Source organism: Osmerus mordax, chromosome 27 (assembly GCF_038355195.1).
Source record: "Osmerus mordax isolate fOsmMor3 chromosome 27, fOsmMor3.pri, whole genome shotgun sequence".
NCBI classification, from domain to species: Eukaryota; Metazoa; Chordata; class Actinopteri; order Osmeriformes; family Osmeridae; genus Osmerus; species Osmerus mordax.
In genome coordinates this window covers 8,984,951-9,001,451 of record NC_090076.1, presented here as the reverse complement: position 1 = coordinate 9,001,451, position 16,501 = coordinate 8,984,951, and the positions used below count along the sequence as shown (strand labels likewise).

Genomic DNA, 16,501 nt, shown 5'->3' with positions numbered 1-16,501 from the left:
GTTTACAGATTCTAATGCAGGAAGCAATTTCTTTGGTCCACGTTAGCAGTCAACACTCGCGGCAAAGTAGGTGGTAGCCAACACATTTTTTATTTGGGGATTGTAGGCCTTGTATTTACTGACATGATAACTTATAGTCGTACCGACTACCAAATGCAATGGTTACTTTTAGCGAAGCTTTCAGGGTAGCATTGCCAGCTAGCTAGCCTAGCAGCAATAGCAATCTGGAAGAAGTGCCTCTTGTGTCATCCAAATCAACAGTCACAGGTAACACACGTAGTGCTAGCTTGCTATCTGAGTTAGCTAGCGAGGCTAACAATACTTTGGTCATATATGAAATATGATACACTGCCACTTTCTATACTCGAGCATAACTAACCAGCTGGGAGAACTAACTTACTAGCGCTAAGCAAGAGCTTGACAACACGAAGGTGGATGCAAGGAATCACGTTATATTACGATGCATGTAATTAGCTAGCTGACTAGCAACACTGACGATGTTGGCTTGATTAGCTGTTTGTGATGTTATTCAGCCTTCAGATGCTTAACTTATGTTAGGCTATTTAGCTATGCCAAGGTTAGCTTCCTTGTGCAATTACTGAATTATTATAAATAACCCACTTTTGTTTTCACTTGGCTATATAGAGCAAACAGCAATGTTTTCCTCATTCATTCAGGCATGCTTGTGCGCCTGTTTACTCAAACATGCAATTTCATCATCCCTGTGTAGTGTGATCGCCAGACCCAACGGTCTCTCGGCTGGACAAACCGCTTCTGCAGCGTGAGCGAACGACCATGGGTTCGGAGAGCAGCGCTTTGCGGAGCTGCATCTTGGAGGAACCGCTCCTGACCCGGCCCTCGGGGCTGACCATGTACTCTGCCGTGCTTCAGGATGGAAAGCCAACGTCTGTGTTTGTTTACAAGCAGGGAAATGAAGACAAGGTCAACAAAGCTGCTAAAGTAAGTTAAGTTGTTACGTTGCAATGATCATCATCCTATCTCTGGCCCACTGAGTCTGTGTTGCCTTCTGGTATGAAATTCACATATAAATAAAGATTGATTGATTCAAAATACTCAATGATTGTCATCAGGATGTGTGTTATGGACATTCTCAGTTATACACTGCACCCACCTCCTAACCCCGCCCCCCTCCTAACCCCGCCCCCTGTCTCCGTGGCTCGCAGCACCTGAAGACGCTGAGACACCCGTGTCTCCTGCGCTTCCTGTCATGCTCAGTGCAGGACGGGGGCATCCACCTGGTGACTGAGCGCGTGCAGCCTCTGGAGCTGCTGCTGGACAGCCTCTCCCCTGAGGAGGTCTGCGCCGGCATCTACGACCTCCTGCAGGCCCTGGTCTTCCTGCACGAGAGGGTAGGAGTGCTCACACAAAACACAAACTCACACACACACTCACACACACTCTCACACAGACTCACACACACACACTCTCACACACACTCTCACACAGACTCACACACACACACTCTCACACACACTCTCACACACACACTCTCACACACTCACACACACGCATACACTCACACACACTCTCACACACACTCTCACACACGCATACACTCACACACATTCCACAGTGGAGCAGAGAAACATCAGAGTGATAAGTCTGTTTCAAGACTATGTACCGATAGACGAGCATGCACCCAGATCACCCATTGCGCGGTGTTCCTTATCCACGCGTTCGCTTCACGTTGTCGATGACGATTGACTCTGACCTCTCGTCTCGCCCCCCGCAGGGTAAATCGAGTCACAACAACGTGTGCCTGTCGTCCGTGTTCGTCAGCGAGGACGGCCACTGGAAGCTGGGAGGGATGGAGACAGTCTGCCAGTTTTCTGAGGCTACACCTGAGGTGTCTGGAGTTCACCTGAGAGACCAGCTTCCACAACTGTGTTTATACTGCCCATACACAAAATAGGATAGGAGTATGTTTATTGACGATTGATGGCTTGAAAAAATGAATCTAATATGTGACGTTTTTTAATTTTTCCCTCGTCAGTTTCTCAAAAGCATTCAGAATGTAAGAGAGGCGAGCACAGTTCCTCCAGAAGAGAGGGTGAGAGGAACATAATCATAAGAGTCATAATCATACATATTCAGTGTTTTGCGGTACGTAATAATGACCCGCGGACGTTGAGAGTGTGGACTTCTGTTGGCTGCAGGTGGAGGGGTTTCAGATGCTGCCCGATAAGCACGCCCACTCGCGAGACTGCTTCTCATTTGGGACGCTGGTGGAAACGCTCCTTCCTGTCCTGAATGGTTACGGTGACTACAGCAGGCTTTCTAGTCTTCCGTCCTTTGGACGGGTCTCTTCATTCTCACCACAGAGGGGTTGAAGGGTAGCTAGCTGTTTGTCTTTTGTTAATGGAATCTTAAGAGTTGCCTTTCGTCGGAGCGTGTAGCTTTGCCACAGCGGCCTGAGTCTGAATGTGGCCCAGGCACCTTTGCTGCATGTCTTCCCCTCTCCATGCCTTGCTGTCTCCCTTGAACTGTCTCTATCCAATAAACAAATAACCGTAACCCCAAAATATAAAAAATACAGTTGCCTTTCCTCTTCATTTATTGTCCCCTTTCCTCTCTCTCGCTGTCTCTCCGTCTCCCTCTCTCTCGTTGACCCTGGCTCAGTCTCCGAGGAGCTGTCAGAGAGTCTGAAGAGAACCCTGCAGGTTGGCTTGTTGACCTCTGACCCCTTGTCTCGGCCCCCCCTCAGTTCTCTGCTGACTCACGACTTCTTCAGGTTGGTGGAGTCATGTTGCTCCTGTCTCTACAGAGAATGAAACACTTGTGAGATCTAGACAGTCTAGATCTACACAGTGTAGATCTAGACAGTGTAGATCTAAATATGTCATATGTTGTGAGTAAGGGAGTGAATGTTTAGATGTTTTTATGGAATTGTTGTTTCTTATTTCTATCATTGTTCTATCACTGTAACATAATTTTTGCTACTTTTTACTACAGGAATGACTTTCTGGAGGTCATGAACTTTCTAAAGAGCCTGACCCTAAAAATGGAGGATGAAAAAAACGAATTCTTTAAGTAAGTTTATATAATCTCCAGAAAGAGCCAGAAGATCTGTGTTTGAATAAAAATAAACCCCAGAAGTTTGTGTAAATATGTACAGAATCACCACATATTGAAGACGTGTGTCCTAAAACAGATGGTGGCGTGTGTTTGTAGGTTTCTGTTAGACAGGGTACAGAACCTTCCAGAGGAGCTGCTCGCCTCACGCCTGGTCCCTAAACTCCTCAACTCTCTGGTGTTTGCTGAACCCACAGCTGTCAAGAGCTTCCTGCCTCACCTCTTCAAGCCAAAGAAAGGTACGGCCAAATCACCGTCACCCGTCTGGTCAGTGTGCGGCACGACCGGTCAACCGACATTTTCTGCTGATGTTCAGAAGATTCATCATTCTACTTTATAGCGTGTATCTTTTTTTTCCTGCCTTCCTAAACACAAGTCTACAGGTACCTGACTAAATGTTTCTCTCTCTCTCTCTCTCTCTCTCTCTCTCTCTCTCTGTGTCTCTCTCTCTGTCGCTCTCTCTCTGTCGCTCTCTCTGTCGCTCTCTGTCTCTCTCTCCCTGTCTCTCTCTCTCTCCTCCAGACTCAGGCGGAGGGGAGGGCAGTGAGGAGTGCCTCCTGTCGGTGTCTCTCTACCGGCAGCATGTGATCCCTCAGCTCCTCAGGCTCTTCAAGGTGAACGAGGAGCACGTGCGCTTCGTGCTGCTGGCTCACGTGCACGTCTACGCCCAGTTCTTCACCCAGGACGAGCTCAAGAACCAAATCCTACCTCAGGTTTGCTGGCTCGGTACCTTGCGCTAACTGTCATGCTTTCAGCAAGCCACAGCAGAAAAACACACATTTATAATGAGTTAGTTATATTAGTTATATATTGTTATAATATATACAAAAAAATGTAAAAATACTGAGTTATTTTTCTCTTCAGATTTTACTGGGGATGAGGGACACCAACGATGCCCTGGTTGCCATGACGCTCCAGAGTCTGGCTGTGCTGGTGCCGTTGCTAGGGGCGCAGGTGGTGGTGGGCGGAGAGAGGACCAAGGTGTTCAAACGCACCTCGCCTAACTTCAGCAAGTCAACCGAGGTCACCCCAGAGAGTAAGACCCACAACATTAACCGAGGAGCCACTAAGTCGAGTCTGAAAGTGCTGTTAAAAAACAAGATTTCTAATCTGTTTATTTTCATGCTCTCATGCATCATCTGTTTGCTTAACCCTTGTGAACCTTCGGGTCATTGTGACCCATCGTCGTGTTGCGACAACTTTACCTAATACAAAAATAAAGTGAAGCATTTTCTTTTAACCGTCGCGCTGTGGGGGGTCTGAGACAGCGGTTAAAAGAAAATGCTTCACTTTACTTTTGTATTAGGTAACACAAAAATAAACGCCCCCCTCCTTCCCTCCCCCAGCTTCCCCTGTCCACATCGTGGGGGGCTCCTCCCCCAAGGTGGCCCAGCCCCCCAAGGTGGCCCAGCCCCCCAAGGTTCTGAGTATGTTCCCCAAGCCGTTGGGGGGAGGTGGGCTGGTTCTGGGGGCCAGCCTGCAAGGGCCTGGAGAGGTCCCCAGGAGGTACCCTCCGGCTGGACGATCTGGTAAGGAACCGACCTGACACACAGTCTGACGTCGTGCCTGAATGAATATAGCTAATGGGGAAGTATGTTATTTTTATTTTTTTTAGCCGTGAGTAAGGAGATGTCGCTGCCTCTGAACGGGTTCACCCCGAACAACAAGGCCGAGTACAGCCCAGAGCAGCAGGAGAGGGCAGGGGGCCAGGAGGAGGACTGGCCGGACTGGAGCGACACGGAGGAGGGGGAGAGCCGGGACAGGGTCCAGATCCACATCCAGGCCTCGGAACGACCAGCGAGTCCCAGCTCGGGGGCCCCCCTCTCCCCCCAGGAGGAGCAGGAGCCCTGGGATGACTTTGAGGACCCGGAGCAGGGCTCTGACTTCTCCCCCGCCACCCCCGACCCCGTCGTCCTGCGACCGCCCGTAGGGGGTGCCGTCGCCCCCCAGAAGCCAGCCCTGGAACACCCCAGGACGTCCTCCAAACCCCTGAAGCTGAGCCCCCGCTCCCCCGCTGAGAGGAAGCCCACCTCCTGGGACAACGGGTGGGACCAGGAGGGGGACGCCGGCGACCCGCCTCCCTCAGAGCGCAAGCCCCTCGCCAGGCGCCGGGGGAACGAGGGGGCGGACGGCCTGGGGAAGGAGTTCACCATCGAGGTGAAGAAGAAACAAGAGAAGGACCCCGAGCTGGACTTCTTCGCGGACATGGAGCCCGATATCCAGCTGTCGTCCCCGACCCTGGTGCTGCCTGGGGAGCACAGCACCGGACACCCTGGACTGTGTACAGCCACACCCTCGGCGCACGCTGAGCCTGGAGAGACCTGCCCCTCCGTAGACGCTCTCAAACTCACCGCCAAGTTTGCAGCTGCTGACACGACGGAGGTACCTGTGTGTAGAACATAAGTGATAACGGAATCGTTTGAACTTAGGGGCTGAAATTGTAATTACGTTTTAAGTATTCTTATGCAGACCTGCCTTTTTCAATTCTGAAGTGTTTATTTGTGTCCTTTTTGTCCTTCTCGCAGACGGAGGTTGGAGGATGGGGGGATGGAGAAGACCTTAACTGGGAGGATGAAAACGCCTGGTGATGAACGGCAGTACACACAGCCCACGGTGCACACAGGCAACGCCCTGGACATGGCTCTCTATAGGACCGGTTTTCTCAGCCAATCGGAAAACTGGAATCCTCTCCATCTGCACAAGGACATTCATGGGCATTCTAAACAAGGAGTCATGTAGATAGTGCTTATCATGAAACTGTGATGGGATGGGAAACGGTTCATTTTACCATTGGGATTTCACTCACTTGTGACGATTTTCAGATGTCCTATATCAATGTCCTCGTTAATGAAGGACCCATGTTTATGATATTTTGCTTTTCTACAGACTTTGGGTTGTCGCTCTTACTGAAACGTAGACTGGGAAATTGTAGACTTTTCTTTTAGAACTTTGCCAAAATCTCATCGAAAACGAACGGACGATGGACCAAGACACTAAACGTAGGTGAATTACTGTACTTCAACTTTCCTTATCAGGATTTCCTTAGGTTTGTTGTGCCATATCAGAGCCCTACATTTCACCACTTGCGTTACCATCGGGACAAACGATGGGATTTCTACAGCCTCGGCACTTTGAATGAATGTGAAATAGAGAATGACAGATGTAATTTATTTATATCTTTCTGGTTGCTGGCAGAATAAAAAGGTTTTACGGTTTTGTCGTGCGACCAAGTTTCATCTGTCAGACCTGTGACATGTTGTTCGAGACCCAGACATTGCATTACTGTCTGACCACACCAGTAACAACTTCTGAGGGCAATTAACTAGGCATGGATGCTGTTCCTGCCAGGAACATTAAACCTCTATCAAATAGTTTTTATAAATGTGTGTTAAGAGCATTTGGCTGCCCACTTCAAAGATATATTCTTAACATAATTTGTTTTGACAGTGACAAGAAATATTTGCACCCAGCTGGATTTGAACCCATGCCCTTGCTTTGTCAGCTGCATGTACTTATCCATTGGGCTACTGGGGTAGTCCTGCTTATTCATTTTTTTTCTCAGAATTCACCTCTTCAAAAACTAAAACACCTGAAAGATATATTTTCAACATGTTCATGTTTAGTTGTGGCTCAGATAGCTCAATGGATAAGAGTGTGCAGCTTGCAATCTGAGTGCTTGATTCAAGTCCTGGGTTCAAGTCCCGCTGGTGGAACTTCTGAAATTCCAGTGAAATTAGGAAGAAGTAGAGGTATTTTGTTACATTAAATATCTTTATAAATGCCGACTTAACTTAAAATATTGTTTTTCCCCCTGGCACGCTTTCCTGCTTTTATTCAAGTATGATGGGAATCCCTCCCTGGCACAGTGGAGGTGTGATGGGAATCCCTCCTTGGGGCACACCTTCCTGCTGAGCAGGAAGCATGATGGGAAATCCCTCCCTGGCACATGGGGGTGTGATGGGGGTGGGGGTGTGTGTGCTGGACCCCTGGTGGGGAATTGGGGACCTTGCATGTTGGGCCCCTGGTGAGTCCCTTCCTGGCATGCAGGAGGTTGGAGACCTTGAGTGCTTGGTCCTCTTGTGGGGGATTGGGGAGTTTGTGTGCCGGCACCCTGGCCTGGAGGATCCCTGGGAAGCTTGTGTGCTGGTGCCCCCTGGGGGCGGGTTGGGGACCTTGCATGTCAGGGCTGCAAGAGATTGGTGTGGGTGCTTGCATGGTGGGCACTGCCTGAGCTGGGATTCGATGCTGGGCTGCCAGACTGCCAGGCTGCCAGGTGTCTTTGTGACCCACGTTCTTATCCACTAGGCCACCGGGGCCCCACTTCCCCTACCTGGAAAATTCACATTTGGCTTTAAAAAAAGCCCCCTTTAAAGGGATGAAAGAGATCAATGTTATTCAGGTTGTGATGGGGCCTCAGTGGCTGAATGGTTAAGCACGTGTGCCATGAAAACTGAGATTCACTACAGGGCCTGGGATCAAATCCCAGTCTTTACCTGCCCCAGATGGAGTAGAAATGTTATGTTAAAAGCACTTAAAGTATGAATTTGCTTCATGTTTTATTTGACAGTGGTCAGGTTTTTCCTAGTAAAACCCAACTCATTAGTGCAGTGGTTTTCAACCCTGGTCTTCAGGGAACTTCTGTCCTGCATGTTCTAGATGTTTCCCTGCTTCAACACATCGTTATCTAACTCTGCAGAAGCCTGGTAACGACCATTCATTTGAATCAGGTGTGTGAGAAAGAGGGTATGTGTGTGTGAGCATGAGAAGGAGAGTGTGTGTGTGTGTGTGTGTGTGTGTGTGTGTGTGTGTGAGAGAGAAAGCGAGTGTGTGTGTAACAAGAGTTTGATGCGTGAGAGCCTAGAACACTAGTCTAGGACTAGTGGATGTTAGGGTGGGTACCCTAACATCCAACCTAGAAATGAATGCAAGGTGGGGTGATCGAATGGACGTGTTTGTAAATGAACCAACTGGCTAACATTTCTGCCAATTTTACCCCACCGCCCAAAAACTTTTATTACTCAAATAAAAAAAACTAGTTTTACAAAACAATCGTCAGTCAGGGTTGACAAACACTCTTCTGTGTAAACACGGATTCCAAACGGCAAGGACAAAGGAAAACAAATGGATACGGTCAAGTTTATCACAACTGTACAAGTGCTTTTATAATCTATAAAAAGAGGAAAAACAGTATATTGAAGGCTGTAAAAACAGGCGGCCTGCTAGCTGTCAGGGGTGTGAGTCATACTGATTCGAGTTATCAGCGTCTGCAGTTCCTGTAGTCTGTGAGAGAGCCAGGGCGGAGGGAGGATGGAGACGGAGGTGCCGTCACCCCCGTGGGCGAGCGCCAGCAGGGCCCTCAGGGAGGCCTCCGCTGCCTGGACGTGGCGCTCGTACTCCTGCTCTGCGCTGGGCTCCAGGCGGGCTCTCTTGGGGCACGGCTGATGAAAGAAAAAAAAGAAAAAAAAACACAAACGCCTGTCTCCGTCACACATTCCCAACACAGAGACGGTCTTGGTGCTGCTGTGACGGTGTGCGTTTCCCCCAGCGTGGGTCACCTGTGAGTCAGGGGCGATCCTGTCGTCAGGGGCGATCCTGTCGTCAGGGGCTGCGGGCGACGTCTCCGCGGCGACCTCCTCAGGGCTGTCCAGCCTCTGTCTGTGCTGCTCCACAGCAGCAGCCTCGCCTCTCAGCCTCCACAGGCGCGTTTCCCCCGCTTCCTCTGTGGTAATGGTCTGGAGGAGAGAAGCGTGATTAAAGGAACACGATACGGCTCGCGTCTGTCGTCGTTAGGGTGGGGCCCTGGATACGGCCAGTGTGGCGATGCTGGCGTCGCTTGGTTACCTTGCTGAGGAAATTCACCACTTTGGTTTTGGTCTCCTCAGTGTTGAGGCTCCGGGAGATCACTTCCTCGTGGTTGGTCATCTGAAACACGTGAAAACAAGGCCAGTCATGGATTGTCGTATTTTTCAATAGATTATGTTCCACAGGTAGGAGCTTACAGAGTAAACTATAAATGGCATAAATAAATACGACTGTATATTCTAATAGCATGACGCTTTTATATATCGTTATGTTTGTGTCCATAAAGCAGTTGGGCTGTTGGGAAGTGTCTTACCTCTGCGAAGTGAGCGAAAGCCTCCAGGGCATGGTGCTGGAGCAGCCAGGAGCCCTCAGCAAGCAGAGCCCCAAACACGCCACTCACCCTGGGCAACACCTGGCTCTGGGTCCACACACACACACACACACACACACACACACACACACACACACACACACACACACACACACACACACACACACACACACACACACACACACACACACACACACACACACACACACACACACACACACACACACACACACACACACACACACACACACACACACACACACACACACACACACACACACACACACACACACACACACACACACACACACACACACACACACACACACACACACACACACACACACACACACAGCTGAATGGAACACACAGTGCACATTTCCCAGAGGCGATCGATCTCGGAGGTCACTTCTACATGAGACCTGAATCTGGGGGGGGTGGGGGGGTCACCTGGACATCCGCGGGGAAGAACACCATCCCAAGGGAGGCCAGGAAGTCCAGAGCAGCCAGGGCCACGTCGTCTGGACACGTCTGAGACACGAGCGCCCCGACACACCCCAGAGCCTGGACACACACACACACACACACACACACACACACACACACACACACACTCTCTCTCTCATTACAGGGTCAAACACAGAGGAGACACAGCGGTGCGGAGATGTAGTGTTTGATCTGTCTTAATAGCGAGCGATGTACCTGGCAGACGACCTCGGGGTCGATGTTCTTTACCAAGATGGCCGACGTGGAGAGGAGCAGTCGCAGCGTGCGCTGGATGACTGGGTGGAGATGCACCTGAGGGCTTTGGAGGATTAGCTGTGTAAGTGTGTGTGTGTGTATGTGTGTGTGTGGCTGCCTCTCACCTGACTGGGACACATCCGAGCCCAGAGCTGCGTGACCACGGTCAGGGCAGACGACACGCTCTCTGCCCCTGCTGAGTCGCAGCGCACCAGGGCCAGCAGGGCCGGCAGCGCCTCGTTCTGCAGACAGGAGGAAGGTCACGCGCTGTGCCCTGCTTTTGTTTTCACAGCTTTAGACGAGCTGAACAGCACATCCGGGAAGGCTGAACTCCCCACACTGGCCTCTACTCTCTCCCAAACCATCCCCACTGTCGTAAACAAGCTCAAACCGCTTCCCAATCACCATCTCGCCTCACGCACGGTCAACACCTATCCACCTAGCACGACTGGAACAACACAGTAGCCTTGCCCTTCACGAGCACAAGCTATTCCTCCGGGTCTTCCACGACCACAGGAGGCTGACCCTGACCCAGTCTCTGCTCACCACAGTGCCCAGCTCGGCCAGCCTGTGGCCCCCCTGCTGCCAGCCTGCCAGGGCGGAGAGGACCAGGGCCAGCAGGCCCTCCTCGGCCCTCTGACGGGCCTCCGGGGAGAGGGCTCGGAGCAGGACGTGTCTCCAGACCGGCTGGTTCTCAGGACAGGAGGCTGGGTGCCGCTGCACCAGCTCTAACTAAAACACACGGAGATGCACATCCTGATAAACACACACACACACACACACACAATACTGCACATCCTGATAACACACACACACACACACACACAATACTGCACATCCAATACCTGATAAAACACACACACACACACATACATTCATCAGGGATATGAAATAACATGTGCCCACAATTTCAGCACGTCAGTGCATGCACACACACACATACACACACGCTCAGGAGTGTGTGTGAGAGCTGACCTGATGACTGGCCGTCATGAGGAACACCATGCGTCGGAGCAGCAGGCCCAGGTGGGCCATGTGGTGCCCCTCCCCTGGACACAGCCTCACCTGGGGGGGCAGGGTGCGGCCAGGTTAGGGAACAGGTGTCCCGTTCCCTCCACGTCCAACAACACCAATTGTCACCTCAGTCGGGGTGTCTCTGAACCCCTTAGCTCTCCCTCCCCCCCCTCCCCGGGGTTAAACTCCTCCTCTCCCCCCCCCCCCCCCCCCAGTGTGCAGACAGGGAACAAGGTCACAGACGGGGGGGGGGGGGGAGAGGTCATGACCCCGGTGGAGATGACTCACCAGGTCAGCGAGGAGCAGCACATGGTGCAGACACATCTCTGCGGTCCCGTACCTGAACAGAGAACTGGGTCAGCTCGACGGAACACTACACTACCCAGGAGGCCTTTCTCCCAGCACTCTGGCGGCCCACAACGCAGGGTGTGCACAACGACAGACTGCTGCATAGCTTCACTCCCTCAAGGCAGTGCATGCTCCCTGAATCCCTCTTCCAATCACCCAGGTCTCATTTACAGGAACACAGGAAGGCCACAGGAGGGAAGGGGGGGGGGGGGGGGAACTCACCGGGCCAAGAAGCACCACACATCCACAGCCAGGAGGGCTGTCTGGGTGTCTGTCTGCAGTACTGTCGCTAGGAGACAGCGCTCCTGGGGAGGAGGGGGGGGGGGGGGGGGGGGGGGTGGAAATGAAGCATGATTTACAGGAAACAGAGTGAAAGTTTGAAAAATGAAAGAGAAACTGACAAAGAAAGGCTGTAGGTCCATAATGGCCGGACATCCTTTACACACACACACACACACACACACCCAACAACATTATTATCATCAGAGGAGCAGGAAATTATTTCCCCTGCGAAACAAAAACCTTGTTTTGTTCCTCAATTAGGTTCTCGTGCAAAAGGGATTCAGATGAAGTCCCAACTAAACATTGTCATTTAGCATTTAGCAGAGCGTCTTACAGTAAGTACAGGGACATTCCCTCCCGAGGCAAGTAGGGTGAAGTGCCTTGCCCAAGGACACAACGTCAATTGGCACGGCCGGGAATCGAACCAACAACCTTCTGATTAATAGCCCGACTCCCTAACCGCTCAGCCATCTGACCCCCACTAAATAAATGTCTTTCTGTGTCAGGTCTCTTGGCCTCTGAGGTTAGGATTAGCCTCTCAGCCTCTCAGTGGTCATACCAGGAGGTGGAAGTGTGCTGGGGGCAGGGCGGCCACACAGGCACACAGGTGAACACACACGTGCTGGTGAAGGGTGACCCTGCCCTGGGCCTGACCCTTCAGCATCACCCCCGGCAACAGCACCGGCACCCTCCGCTCCGTACTGCAACGCTGGAAGCTCTGAAAGACTGCCAGGAAGAGGGGGAGTCTGGGGGGGGGGGGGGGGGGGGGGGGGGGGGGGACACATGTTGCTTTATGTTTGGACGTCCATAGAATTACAAGGTACATCGTTAGTGGTAACGTAGCAGCAAATAAATAAAGCTGTGTGTTCTGAGTGTGTGTGTGTGTGTTCTGAGTGTGTGTGTGTGTGTGTTCTGAGTGTGCGTGTGTGTTCTGAGAGTGTGTGTGTTCTGAGTGTGTGTGTTCTGAGTGTGTGTGTTCTATGTGTGTTACCTGGGAGTGTCCTCTGGGAACTGGCTGCCGCTGTACCAGAGCTGCAGCGCCTCCTCTGGCTGGGAGGGCAGGTGGCTCAGCACGTTCACCAGGAGAACACACTGAGGAAGCTCAGCCTCAGCCGTCAGCTCTACACACACACAGGCCCATACACACACACACACACACACACACACACACAGGCCCACACACACACACACACAAGCCCAGGCCCATACACACACACACAAGCCCACGCCCATACACACACACGAGTTACAGGCTATTCATTTTAAGGAGTCCTTGGCAGTCATTGAAATGCTTACGATAGCGGATATTTCTCAACATTCACTAAATATTATTGTCCATAAATCACAGTAAAACCACAACCACACTGCTAAGGTTCAGAGTCACCGGCCACAGGGTCATCGTTAAAACTAAACCTTTGTGTGCCAAACTGACCTCTGACTCCACAATGTAGAGGGAAACAATATGGATCCTGCTTTAGCTGTGTGTGTGTGTGTGCGTGGGCCTGTGTGTGTGTGTGTGTGTGCCTGTGTGTGTGTGTGTGTGGGCCTGTGTGTGTGTGTGTGGGCCTGTGTGTGTGTGTGTGTGCGTGTGTGGGCCTGTGTGTGTGTGTGTGTGGGCCTGTGTGTGTGTGTGGGCCTGTGTGTGTGTGTGTGTGGGCCTGTGTGTGTGTGTGTGTGTGTGTACGTGTGTTTATCTGTGTGTGTGTGTGTGTTTATCTGTGTGTGTGTGTGTATGGGTGTGTGTGAGTCTGTGTGTGTGTGAGCGTGACAGAGATTATGTAACCCAGCGCCAGCTTAGCGTGGAGAGGGCATGATGCACCCCCCCCCCCCGCAGCAGGACAAGGCCCGCTGCCGGCGACCCCACGGAGGATGTGACCTCTGACCTCTGACTCACGCTGGTCAGGCTGGAGCACCGCCTCAGCGTAACCCCTGATAGGCAGCAGCTGGAGGAGCAGGGCGTCCATGGGAACCACGACCGCCACGGCCAGCTCCTCAGAGAGGGGGGGGGGCAGCGCAGGGGCACACAGGCTGGGGGGGAACTTACTGGTGGTGGGGGGCAGAGTAGAATCGTTGTTAAAGTTGTCGTTTGTCATGTGACTTATGATTCCGAGAGAAGGAAAATGTTACCTAAGAACACTGAGGTAGAGTTGATGAAACCGGCCACAGAACTTTGTCAGAAAGGATTTGAATTCCTGTTTTTGACAGACAAGTAAAATGTGAGTTGATAAAAGTAACCATGTTAAAGATGAGAAATATTCATAAATATTAGAAAGGCAGACTTTAGTACCTTTATGTAGTGAATTAAAGTGTTGGCGAAGAATCTGCACATTTTGGTGTTTTTCTGGAACAGCTTGTATTCTGGGCTTTGAGAGGTCACCTTTGAAGAAAACAAAACAAGGAAGCTGTCCTCGTCTATCAAACGACCTTTGACCTTGCCCACCACTTCCTTATCTATAAAATCATACTTTGTGAATGTTGTCCTGAAATGTCATGACACACTATACTCCACACAAAATGTGTTGCCTCTGTGTGTGGGTATAACTCCTCGCATGTTGACAATGTATTTATTTACCCAACAGAAGGGCATTAAATCTATGAACTATAACCCTGAGTGCTGACTATCTACACCATTGGTTCCCAACCCTGGTCCTCAGGGCACCCCTGTCCTGCTTGTTGTAGATGTTTCCCTGCTCCAAATGAATGGGTCGTTACCCAGCTCTGCAGAAGCCTGCTTAAGACCATTCATTTGATTCAGGTGTATTGGAGCAGGGAAACATCTACAACAAGCAGGACAGGGGTGCCCTGAGGACCAGGGTTGGGAACCACTGATCTACACTGCCCCTCTCCTGTACCTGTGGGCCAGCCTGTCGGATCTGCTCTCCCAGCTCCAGGCAGCTGTGCAGGGAGGCCAGGAGGTCGTCACACAGCCTGGAGCTGATGTCTCCATGACGAAGACGATCCTCCACCAGGGACTGGTGCTTCACACTCTGTCTGCCCCCGGGAGAACGGGCAGAGGTCAGCTGAGGACGAGCACGCGGAGGAGAGGGGGCCGAGCAAAACAACGAGTTTGGTGTGTGTGTTGACGCCTGCTTACTTGATGATGCATTTCCACGTGTTGGCATGTAGGGCTATGTCCAGGTTAGAGATCACCGAGCATATGTCCATCAGATTGTGAATCACTGATAAAAAATAAAAACAAATGGAAAGGTTACAATCCAATAAGAAAACGTCACATTGTGAAAACTCCCAGAATGCCACAGAAACCCTCTTCACCCACCTGTCACAATGTCGGAGACCTCCTCAGAGGCACTGGTCTCCACGGAGACTCTGTCCAACAGCTCCATCAAGCCCTTCTGGAGGGAGTAGGCCTCCTTGAACAAGGCCTGCAGCAGGTCAGCCACCAGGGACAGACGGCCACAGTACACAACCTCACTGTCCTGGAGACGTGAGGAACACAGGACACTCAGCCTCCGCCAGCCCAGCCTCTCAGCCAGCCCAGCCTCTCAGCCAGCCCAGCCTCTCAGCCAGCCCAGCCTCTCAGCCAGCACAGCCTCTCAGCCAGCACAGCCTCTCAGCCAGCCCAGCCTCTCAGCCAGCCCAGCCTCTCAGCCAGCACAGCCTCTCAGCCAGCACAGCCTCTCACCCACAGCACAGCACACACCTCTCACTGCACGCTGTCCCAAACCCAGATCCACTATCCAGACACCCATCACGTCCTCTCAGGCCCTCCCCAAACCCACTATCCAGACACCCATCACGTCCTCTCAGGCCCTCCCCAAACCCACTATCCAGACACCCATCATGTCCTCTCAGGCCCTTCCCAAACCCAGATCCACTATCCAGACACCCATCATGTCCTCTCAGGCCCTTCCCAAACCCAGATCCACTATCCAGACACCCATCATGTCCTCTCAAGCCCTCCCCAAACCCACTATCCAGACACCCATCATGTCCTCTCAGGCCCTTCCCAAACCCAGATCCACTATCCAGACACCCATCATGTCCTCTCAGGCCCTTCCCAAACCCAGATCCACTATCCAGACACCCATCATGTCCTCTCAGGCCCTTCCCAAACCCAGATCCACTATCCAGACACCCATCATGTCCTCTCAAGCCCTTTTATAAACTAAATTAAGAGGTTATTTACCTTACAGTGCTGGAAGGTGTCCGTTAGGACTTTGAGGACGCAGAAGGGTAAGGAGCGGATGGCATTCAGGGCCGGCGCCTCCGCCGATGAGCACACGTGGCGTACGCACGCCGAGAGCACCCCCAGCACCTGCACGGTCTCCTGAAAAAGGACGGCAGGTTTACGCTCCACGACGTCTGTCGTGTGGGTCGTCGGCGTGAGAGTGGACATGTCGTCCGAAGCGCACCTGTAGAGCGTTCCTTAGAAGCAGCTGGAGTCCCGTGTTCTGGCTGGACAGCCCTCCAACTTGGTTGGCGATCTCTTCCATCAGCCCGTCAAACACCTTGACCACCTGCGGACATTTCAACACGTGAACACGCGAACACACACAGCCCTGAAAACACACAAGCACTCAAAGCGTAGCCTCAAATTACATTTACATTTAGTCATTTAGCAGACGCTCTTATCCAGAGCAACTTACAGTAAGTACAGGGACATTCCCCCCGAGGCAAGTAGGGTGAAGTGCCTTGCCCAAGGACACAACGTCATTTTGCATGGCCGGGAATCAAACCAACAACCTTGTGATTAATAGCCCGATTCCCTAACCACTCAGCCATCTGACCCCCGATGAAATGAAACGAATGTCATCCCTATTTCACAGAAATCGTGGCACACCTTTGGTAAGAGCTTTGAGAAGCATTCGTCCTCCAGCTCTGAGAGGTCAATGTGAGGCAGGAACATGTCTGTGATGATTTTCAGCACAC

General features: G+C 51.7%; 2 protein-coding genes across 5 annotated transcripts; one reads left to right on the top strand and one right to left on the bottom strand.

The window, feature by feature from the left end:
* The first annotated feature begins 5 nt into the window (after window positions 1–5).
* scyl3 (SCY1-like, kinase-like 3) lies at window positions 6–6,310 on the top strand. 3 transcript variants are annotated; one of them, XM_067230806.1, is made up of 14 exons: window positions 6–66; window positions 731–960; window positions 1,185–1,370; window positions 1,754–1,867; window positions 2,015–2,071; window positions 2,178–2,280; window positions 2,641–2,752; window positions 2,974–3,051; window positions 3,193–3,332; window positions 3,616–3,806; window positions 3,958–4,129; window positions 4,440–4,622; window positions 4,709–5,475; window positions 5,619–6,310. In XM_067230806.1, exons 2-14 carry the CDS (start codon window positions 796–798, stop codon window positions 5,679–5,681), a joined length of 2,331 nt encoding a protein of 776 aa, XP_067086907.1. In that variant the 5' UTR covers window positions 6–66; window positions 731–795; the 3' UTR covers window positions 5,682–6,310. The 3 variants fall into 3 exon arrangements, with proteins under 3 accessions (XP_067086907.1, XP_067086906.1, XP_067086908.1); XM_067230805.1 differs by having other exon boundaries at window positions 47–267; XM_067230807.1 differs by lacking the exon at window positions 6–66 and adding an exon at window positions 386–431.
* Window positions 6,311–8,176: 1,866 nt separating this feature from the next.
* On the bottom strand, window positions 8,177–16,501 carry firrm (fignl1 interacting regulator of recombination and mitosis). 2 transcript variants are annotated; one of them, XM_067230542.1, is made up of 22 exons: window positions 16,413–16,501; window positions 15,985–16,089; window positions 15,759–15,899; window positions 14,889–15,048; window positions 14,706–14,790; window positions 14,464–14,602; window positions 13,899–13,988; window positions 13,739–13,803; window positions 13,506–13,654; window positions 12,603–12,732; window positions 12,171–12,357; window positions 11,552–11,634; window positions 11,270–11,321; window positions 10,943–11,032; window positions 10,514–10,699; window positions 10,093–10,209; window positions 9,929–10,024; window positions 9,677–9,790; window positions 9,209–9,313; window positions 8,935–9,015; window positions 8,649–8,825; window positions 8,177–8,531 (listed from the first exon to the last, which is right to left on the bottom strand). In XM_067230542.1, exons 1-22 carry the CDS (start codon window positions 16,476–16,478, stop codon window positions 8,313–8,315), a joined length of 2,637 nt encoding a protein of 878 aa, XP_067086643.1. In that variant the 5' UTR covers window positions 16,479–16,501; the 3' UTR covers window positions 8,177–8,312. The 2 variants fall into 2 exon arrangements, with proteins under 2 accessions (XP_067086643.1, XP_067086644.1); XM_067230543.1 differs by having other exon boundaries at window positions 8,177–8,533; window positions 8,693–8,825.